Source organism: Diabrotica undecimpunctata, chromosome 4 (genome assembly GCF_040954645.1).
Source record: "Diabrotica undecimpunctata isolate CICGRU chromosome 4, icDiaUnde3, whole genome shotgun sequence".
Lineage (NCBI taxonomy): Eukaryota > Metazoa > Arthropoda > Insecta > Coleoptera > Chrysomelidae > Diabrotica > Diabrotica undecimpunctata.
Genome location: NC_092806.1, coordinates 124,180,346 through 124,190,549, shown reverse-complemented (window position 1 = coordinate 124,190,549; position 10,204 = coordinate 124,180,346). Strand labels below are relative to the sequence as shown.

General features: G+C 32.5%; 1 protein-coding gene across 1 annotated transcript; it reads right to left on the bottom strand.

Annotated features, from left to right (window-relative positions):
• Positions 1–2,609: 2,609 nt before the first annotated feature.
• LOC140438390 (facilitated trehalose transporter Tret1-like) lies at positions 2,610–9,022 on the bottom strand. Its single transcript, XM_072528072.1, has 2 exons — positions 8,918–9,022; positions 2,610–4,795 (listed from the first exon to the last, which is right to left on the bottom strand). The coding sequence occupies exons 1-2, from the start codon at positions 8,988–8,990 to the stop codon at positions 3,483–3,485; spliced, it is 1,386 nt and encodes a 461-aa protein (XP_072384173.1). The 5' UTR covers positions 8,991–9,022; the 3' UTR covers positions 2,610–3,482.
• Between the last annotated feature and the right edge of the window lie 1,182 nt (positions 9,023–10,204).

Below are 10,204 nucleotides of genomic sequence, written 5' to 3'. Positions count from 1 at the left end.
TCGTATGCAGCTGATAGGTCAATAAAAGCAACGGATGTTTTTTGCTTTCTTTGAAAACTTGCTTCAATATGTGTTGTTAGGAATAGGATCTGCTTTGTGCAGTTGCGGTTAGGTCTGAACCCTGCTTGCTCATCATCATCATCCAGCCCCATTTTCACATCCATTGTTGGATATAGGCCTCCTCCAAACGTCTCCAGTTCTCTCTATCTCTAGCTGCTGCAATCGAGTTTGTTTCTATTCTCCTTAGGTCGTCGGTTCATCGGGTGGGTGGTCTGCCTCGACTTCACTTGTCGGCTCTTGGTCTCCACTCCAATAATCCCTTCGTTCATCTTCCGTCTTCCATTCTAGCAACATGTCCAGCCCACCTCCACTTTTGTTTATTGATTCGCAGTATAATATCATCTACGCCAGTTCGTCGGCGTATCTCCTCATTTCTCACGCGATCTTTCAAGGTCAGGCCCAGCATTGATCTCTCCATTCGCCTTTGTGTTACCCTCAGTTTTACGGCAGTAGCTTTCGTTAAAGTTAGGGTCTCTGCTATGTAGGTCAAGACTGGTAAGATGCATTGGTTAAATGCCTTCCTTTTCAGGTGAATTGGGGTATTTGTTTTAAAAATGTCTCTTATCCTTCCATATGCCGCCCATCCCAGCGTGATTCGTCTATTTAACTTGCAGGTTTGGTTGTCTCTGGTTATTCTAATTTCATGACCCAAGTATGTGTATTTATTGATTAATTCTACCTTGTTGTTATTGATCTGTATCTCTTCGCTGGGAACCATATTGGTCATCATTTTGGCTGTCTCGAAATTTATCTCCAGCCCAGTTTCTGGTAGTATGTCATTCAGTTCTTGGAGCATGTCTTTGATCTCTCCTGCTTGCTCAATAGGTATTAATTCAAATAAGTTTCTACTAATTCTGTTGTAGATTAAGCGTTCCAACAGTTTATAGACACAGCTCAGCAGTGCAATCGGTCGGTAGTGCAAAGTTAGAGAATTGACATATGAAATAGCTGGTAAAACCAATATCACTATTTCATAATCTTGGAAGGCCAACAAATGTACTGGTAAAGATTGATTAAGAGCATCTATCATCATCAGAAGAATGTTCACTGTCAAGGCTTATTCCATTTACTAAACCAAATGTTTGATTTTATTCGCATATACAATTTAGACGAAATTGCTCCTACGTCTATCCAACTACCACATAAAGTTGTGACACAAAAAGGTGATAACAGCTAAACCAGTGCACAAGTGCTGAAAAAGGATTACTCGTACTATTTGTGCAATAATTCGAGCAAATGGAACATTTCTACCTCCGGTCGGTCCACTGTCAATAGTGTCCTTTCTCCTTTGGTTGCATTGTAATCAATTGTCATGTTAGGCTTACCAGTCTGTATATCCAACGTACCATCTTCGTAATGTATTGTTGACATTAGGGGCACAAATTTTTTCCGTACAATAATGATTGTACAATAATTTCTGTACAATAATGTATCAGCTAGCTGCTTACTGGTAAAAATATTATCAAGAGTAACATTTCTATTTGTACCACAGATAGGTCTGCACAAACTGATTACTAAATCCAAAGTCTTTGTGGTCTGCTGGTAGAGCCCCTGTGGTTGCTGACCAACATAAATTTCCTAATTTGAGGTATGCTAATTTAGCATCAGTCAAAGCACATATTATTATACCGTATCTATTTGGTTTTTTGGCATTTAAATTTTATAAATTTTGAACCCACAACGTCCTCTAAAGGCTTCTAATTATTCATAAGCTGGACGATAGGGTGACATGTTGTAGTGTTTTGGCAAATTGGTGCTAAACTCTTCAAAAAAATTTCGGATATGAACCAATTTATCGGTTTTTTGTATTTTTGCACGAGTTTATTATCAAAGCGAGTAAATGCCAATAAAAATTTGAGACGCTCGTATGATATTAGAATTCGAAATATTTCTAAGGAATTACCGTTTTTTTCTAAACAAATCTTAATCATTGAGATGATTATTCTTAAACTTTCCTGCTATTTATAACAAGCCTATATCCGTCTATAAACTATTTTTAGTATATTCGTCTTTCTGTAGTTTATATTCAGAGGATCAGCATGTAGGTCAATATTTATATTTCTATTTATTTCAATAAGTTCCAACATCTGGTCTGTTATAAAACAGCACCAAATATCATAAGATTAATTTCTCCCTAGCATCCTCCTTTACACCTGGTAAATGCCTCATTAAACTATCTGCTCTTGTACGCACTCGCTCATTACCAAGATGCTTTCGCCATTTAGTTTTTTTAATCTTACCAAAAAAAAAACAATAGTAATTCGCTGGTAAATATTTTCCCATTAAAAACATAATTTTCTGCTTTTGATCTATTCTATTCACTATCTGTAACGATATTTTGTATTTCAATTTCATCTTCTTCTGAACTATCCGCAGCATTCCAAATCATCAGTACCATCAACTTTTTGTAGAAGTCTCTACAAATAGTTTTGCTCCTCCTCGTAGTTTATTTCTATTTCTAAAAAGTAAAAAAAATAATATTTTATTCACTAAAAATACAACGCTAAAAGTTACAATTTATAACTGTAGTACAGCTGCAACAGCTAACATCCATCTCTGAGGCCGAAATCTTGTGTAACGAACGAACTATGCATCTACGTTTAACAATATTTTAATACTAACAACGGTTAGGTAAAATATGAAGCTACTAAATGACCTACCGGGAATATCACAACAGACCGTTAATTATCGGTATGAATAGGTTAGCTCCGTCTGTGAGACCATGCGTTACCACTGAAAGTTAATATTTACAATACTGACATACGGGTGTGAATCTTGGATGTTACAACAAGCGGAAGAAAGAAAGACGCTATTAAAATGTTCTGTTGGAGAAGAATGTTACCAATTCCGTGGATAGACCACAGGACATTTGATTTTAAATGAATTACACATACACAAAACATGAAAGTACTTTATTATCCAAGGAAAGGTAGGAGGCCTACGATCACAAGGAAGATTCCCAATAAGATGGATCGACCAAATTACAAGAATATGCTAAATACCTATGCATAAGTTAAAAGAAATGACCAGAGACAGAGATCGTTGAAAACGGACAACACATGACATTACGTTAAATATAATACACTCTCCGGGGACTCAGGACTGAAGAAAGGAAAAGAGAGAGCTTTATTTTATATGTATTATCTTACACATTGATTTAATTTCAATTTTAAATATTTTGTTTTTCTTGTCGTAAATAAAATTATTAGGAGTAACAACCCAATGTAAATTCCTTGTTCAAAAGAACCATAATGGTTATGGTTAATAATAGTTAAACGGTATAAAATAGCAGTCATCTGGCCTCCAGAACCGAAATTTGTATGTCACTGATGACTGCTGTGGCAGTTAACGTGTTAAGTAGAATTACAAAGACAAAAGACGTTATTTCAATATATTTTAATTTAATAAAAAAGTTATTTTTTTTAAATATTTTGAATTTCTAAAAATGATTTTCCTTTTATTTCAGGTACATAAAAATAAATAAACAAAAGAACGCTTAAAGTACAAACACCAAACACCCAAAAAGTAAATGATTGCCCCAAATACATAAACATCAGAGGAAAAGTGAAGGTAGCAACAAAACCAAAAAAAACCATTGAAATTGTAACGATCGGTGTTAAAGTATTTTTCAAATTAGAGGGAAATATTTCGGCAACGAAAGACCATGTTACTGGGCCAGAACCAAAGCGAAAGCTGACCATAAGCAAGCATGTACTAGTTACCGGAACCCAAAATATATTATCCACATTAATATTTTGCTCTTGCAGAAAAAAGTAGGCGCCGACACTGATTAGCGATATCAATATACCGGAATAAGAAATCATTAATAATTTTTTTCTTCCTAATCGATCGATTAGTACCATGGCGAGAAATACAGTAAGGAATTGAGCTATTGCTACTATAATTACAGAAATCTCGCTTGGAATGGTACTGCTGGTAGAACGAAAAATGTCTTGTTGGTAAGCATTGATTGGCTGTATACCACTTAATTGTTGGCCTAACATTAGGCAAATAGTAATAAATAGACCTTTCAATACAACTTTAGAAGCTACCACATCTTTAAAGCTACCTTTTTCCTGTGTCTGTTCATTATTTATAATAATTTCGTTTAATTCATCTTTAACATCTGCTGTTTGGCGAAACTTTTGTAAAGATGCCATAGCTTTGTTAGTGTCTTTATTCGAAACGTAGTAATAAGGACTTTCGGGTACAAACGGAAGAAAAGTACTAAAAAATAACAAAGAAGGTATTAGACTTAAGTAGGCAAATGTTCGCACAGAAACGTAGGGACCGATGGAAACGACGCTAACGTGACTAAGAGAATTCATAAATGTCAATAGTAACGCGGTCTTGCCTCTATTCGACACATTAGATATTTCAGCTACAAATGGTGGAACTATGCAATAGACGCAACCAAATCCCAAGCCAAGCAAAAATCTGGCAATATAAAAGTGAAAGACCCTATTAGCAAAAATTAACACTACATTGGACAATAGCATCGGTATTGAAAATAGCACTAGAGTCATCTTCTTTCCAATCCTATTGGCAATTTGTCCCGTAAAGAGTGGTCCACATAGTGATCCAATGCTAATAATGGTTGTTATCCATGACTCCTCAAGAACTGTGATTGGTTCTGGTAGAGGATTATTTTCTGGGCCCAAAACTCCCTTCAGTTTTGGTAAAAATGGAGAAGTCCAAGAAAATCCGATGTTGGAGGTAAACGTCATAAGGTTAACTAAAATAAAGAACATCGAGTTATTACTTCTAAAGACAGTTATACCACTCCTATGGTTTTTACTGAAGGTACTAATGCTTGTTAACTCAAAATATAGTTAGTGTCAATTATTCTCCTGAGACCCAGAGCATTTTTTGTTATTTTCAAACTATTTTGGCTTTTTACCCTTTTATTTGATTGCTACTTAGAGCAAAAAATGACAAAAAAATATGCAATGGAAAATATGGCGTTTCTCATACCCAATGTCATATAGATATAATTATATATATATATATACACTATATATATATAAACTGTATATATATATATATATATATATATATATATATATATATATATATATATATATATATATAAGAATTATTAGCGACTGTCGATATAAACCAACAACACAGTTTATTAGGGTTGCAGTCAGAAAATTGGCCGGGATGTTAATGAAACACTCTTTTGACTCTTTGTCTAGCTTTCGGAATGGTTTTATTCCTTTTTCAAGACACTGTAATAAGAAAAAATGTAAATATTTATAAAATATCACAATTCTTCAGTGTAACTTACTAGTCGTTGAGATTATTTGTAAAAGCATTGACACTCAACATTAATAACACACCAACACTTAATTGACACTCAACATAAAATAATGGACAAAATACATTCTAAAATTTTTAAAATTTAGATACAGATAGTAAAACTTTGTCATCTTTTACTGGTGTATTTAAACCTTGACACATAGAGAACAAAAAGAAAAAACCCTGTTATTAAAAAGTAATTAGGTGTACTTAATATTATATTTCTTTTTAAGAAATACTAGAGGCCCATCTTAGGTGATTTTAATTTTTAAACCTGTCTTAATGGTATTCAACATGTTATGCATATAAGTGTAATTTATGTAGGTACAGGTAGATATTAATTTTATTTTTGATGTTTTTCCAGTAACTAACAATAAATGTTGCTCAGTTGATCTATGTCTAACTTTCTATTGATGCAAGATGTACTAGATTTTATGGAACACATTTCAGGATCAGGTTATTCCAACAAAAAATTACCTGAAATATATTATTAAAGATCCTCTAGTCCAAAATGAGAAATGCCGATATGGATGTCAAGCCCAAGAAACCATCCAACATCTTACCAGTGGCTGCCAGGCCACCATTTGTTGGTACTGATTATAAAGAACGCCATGACTCAGTAGGAACTATTATCCACCAAGAACGTGCTGACAAACTGGGACTTCTCCAAGCCGATCATCTTCCTTATTATCAATACATCCCTGACAGAATGCTTGAAAATGACAACTACAAGCTATACTGGGACAGCACTGTGCTCACTGACCAACCAGTGGCGCATAATAGACCGTATCTTATACTAGTTAATAAACGTACTAAGAAAACAGCACTTATTGATGTGGCGATACCCAACACCAATAATTTACGTGTTAAATACAACGAAAAGATCGCAAAGTATAGAGATCTAGAAATAGAAATCAGGAGACAATGGAGAATGGAAAGTATCCAGACAGTACCTATTATTCTATCTACTACTGGTGTTATTCCCAAAAACTTTCTAGAGAACATGAAACAGCTGGGTCTAAATGAACATCTTATAAGGCCATACAGAAAGCTGTACTTCTCGCGACGTCCAGATGTGCACGAAAATTTTTGGGAGATACTCCAACATACCAAGTCACCTAGGGCTCGATAACACGGAAAGAGTCCCACCAGAGCTCAATCCTTTTGATACCGTAGGTATCTGCGATGAGTGAATTTTTCCCTTAGAGGGAGTTTGAGCCGTATGGCTAAATTTGAATAATGTTATTTATAGGTACACAATGATAACTAAACATTGAATTATTTTTAGAATCAATAGAGAACAAGTCAGAGAAAAATACTACACATATTTCATCCCCAGAAAGTGCTAAAAACCATTTAGACCACGATTGTGATAACTACTTTTGTCCTTGGTATGAAAATGCTATACAAAAACCGCAGTCAGCTGTTTCACGCACTATTGACCTACTATCAACATCCCAAGCTAACACCCCATTTCTTCATTTTCCGAATCAACTAGGAAATGTTCCAAAAAACAAAAACAGGTTTCTCGAAAGGATGTAGGTAACATCAGACGTCGATATGTTGCATCTTGGATTAATAATATAAGAAAGAGACTAAAAAATACAGGTAAATTATATAAAAGTCGTGATGGCACAACCAGTTTGCAAAATCATTAAAATCGATGTGTCCAGAAAATTGTAGATAAAAATGTTCTTCAAAAATTAGTACCGATGAAAGGATTTTCATTTTCATTAAATTTTGAATTTAGGTAATTTTCAATGAATTTAGATAAGAGGAAAAAAAGGCAATTGGGTTTTCTACCTTCCCTGGCACTAAATTAAAAACAAACGAAGTGTTTTTACTGATACAGTATCAAGGCTCAATTTTACTCTCTCATTTATAGACTGAAAGTGAAGAGAGGTGATACGGCCGAATTTATATTTGTTTGTAAAAAGAAAAAGTTTTTAAATACTTTCTCTATAAGTTAACAGTTTGTCTACACTGCATTGGAAAAACTAGACGTTAGTAGGATATAAACAGATCAGAGATGCCATCACAATCATCGTAATGTGCTAACCCAAGACGTTGTTAAAAGTGTTTGTGATCACATCAAGTCCATTCAATCTCTAGAATCTCATTATACACGAAGTAGTAGTGATAATCTTATTTATACAGGGAGTGGCTTGACGAACAGGTATACTCCTCTATAGATTATACTGATATACTCTTATAGATTATACTTTTATATATTTATAAAAACAAATCTAAACCAACATTGCTTAAAACACAGATTTATGAATCACATCTGCATAGTAAAAATCTCGCGGGAGAAAAAAGTGCTTTGATAAAAACGAAGCTAAAACCTCTAGGAGAAAAATAATAACAGCTACATTCGATTTTCAAAAAATACTTAATGCTTCACACAGTTGTTTAAGTAGGTATTCTTTATTAAAAACGTAAACTATCAATATTCAACTTCACTGTTTGTAATGTCCGGGATAAAGAAGGTACTTGCTTCATTTGGCATGAGTGGCAGAGCAAAAGGGGCGCTAATGAGGTTTCTACGTGTTTAATGAAATTTATTTCAAAACATAAGGACCTAGGTACAAATACATTTAGATTTTGGTCAGATAATTGTGTGGGCCAAAATTGCAATCGCATAGTCATTTATTTGAATGCTGCATCCACTTTCTAAGTATCTATTCGTCATTGCTTTTTAGAAGTTGGGCACACTCAGAATAAGGGTGATAGTGGGTTATATTGTATTTTGATTTTTTTATGTTTAGGTTTTTATGTTTTATTAAAATTTACGTTATGTTGATGGATCTTAGAATAAGGGTTCTTAAAAGTTATTGCATGATTTATTTTGACTTCGTTACCTAAAAATAATTACAATAAGGTACTACTTTTCTAATTTATATGACACATAACGATAATTCTTTTAATAAAATATAGTAGTGTGATTCTATCAATAATAATTTCATGCTTTTTCATTGCCTACTTTCCTAAAATACCCCTGAATATTTTTATTACAATAAGGTTAATAAACTTACATTATTATTTAAAATTGTAACGGAGTAGAATATATTTGCTACTACTTACAACAATTATTTAACTTTTTTTACGAAGAAGAATATATGCCATACGAGAAATAGTTCTGTATAGTGTCCAACGTAATTCATAGTAAGTGTTACATACTATAATTTACTTTTTATGTTGATCAACGTAAAATATCAAAAGTGATTTTTCTCGAAAACAAGAAATAATGTTAATTTAAGTACTACAACAGCATTATTATCCACCCATTTTGTAAAAATATGCAAATTTTAATATATTGGTTGTTCCCTCACTAAACAACCATCAATAAACAATGAGCAAACCTTTAAACAACTGTACTGTAAAGTTGACCGAATGCACTTAGGATGCACTATACTAGAATGCACTATATTCTACGTAGAAGGTGTCGATCTCGCTATTTACATTCTCGACAATTCCGTCAGTCAATTTTTTTTTCAAATAAAATTATTAGAAACACACAATGTATTAACTAGTTAACTAAAATAAAAAAACTTACCAGAAAGTACTGAAAAATATAAAAACCAATTGCTTCCCATTTTTTGCATCTTGGAAACATCACAGAAATACATATAAGTATTTAAAATAACTAGATAACAGGTTTTCAAATATGTATTTATTTACAGATAAACTAAGATAAAATAATTAATTCCAACATTAAACAATGAATCTATTTAAACACTTGCAAAATACATTTTTTATTCATGTTAATTTAAAAACTTATCATTGTTACCGCAGTAATATACCAGACGAAAAAACGGTAGACATTAGGGAACTTATAGAATATGAGTATTAATATTAAATTTTTAGGTAAGTTGCTACTTAGCGCACATGCCCAAAAATATAATTACGAAATAAACAGAATCATCAACCTATGTGGTTATTAGCATCGCTCGGTATTAAAAAGTTTTTTTACTTTCTGGATACATATTTAAAGAGATTTTGAAATACATAGATTATTACCTACATTTATATTTTTACATACATAGATTTCTAATTACATTGGTTTTTACAAACATTTATATTTTATTATACAGGGTGTTTCAAAAAGGTGTGTCATAAATTAAATCACGCATTCCGTTGACAAAAATAAATAGATTAAATACAACTTACCTTAGTACAAAAGTGTACACAAAAAAAGTTACAGCCCTTTGAAGTTACAAAATAAAAATTGTTTTTTTGCGTTATCTCCTAAACTACTTGACATTTTGTAATAAAAATAAACACGTTACTTTCTTGTTCTAAAAGCATTCTTCATACAAAAGAAACAACAAAATCTAAGAGCACAGAAAATTTTGAACATTTATTGTAATATCATATTTATAGAGGACGTAATTTTTTAAAGGTTAATGAAAAGGGCCATTACTCAATAAAAACTGTTTTTTGAAAAAAGTGATGAAGCAAAAAAGTTTTAAAAATAATGTGTTAAACTAATGACGTCACAAAATTCATTTGATTTGGACGTACTCAAAAGTTTGGGGGGATTTAGGGCTGCACACCCCCCTTAAAATTTTTCTGTGCGCTTAGATTTTGTTGTTTTTTTGTATGACAAATGCTTTTAGAACAAGAAAGAACGTGTTCATTTTTATTACAAAATATCAAGTAGTTTAGGAGATAATGCAAAAAAACAATTTTTATTTTGTTACTTCAAAGGGCAGTAACTTTTTTGTGTACATTTTTGTACTAAGGTAAGTTGGATTCAATGAATTTATTTTTGTCCCTGGAATACGTGATTTAATTAATGCCATACCTTTTTGAAACATCCTGTATATTCCAATTAATTTAA

Excerpts from the sequence above, each read along its gene's own strand:
- LOC140438390 (XM_072528072.1), bottom strand. The coding sequence starts at position 8,990 with ATGTATTTCTGTGATGTTTCCAAGATGCAAAAAATGGGAAGCAATTGG. Across the intron at positions 4,796-8,917 it reads ATATTTTTCAGTACTTTCTG|TTAACCTTATGACGTTTACC; the intron begins GTAAGTTTTTTT and ends TCTTTATTTTAG.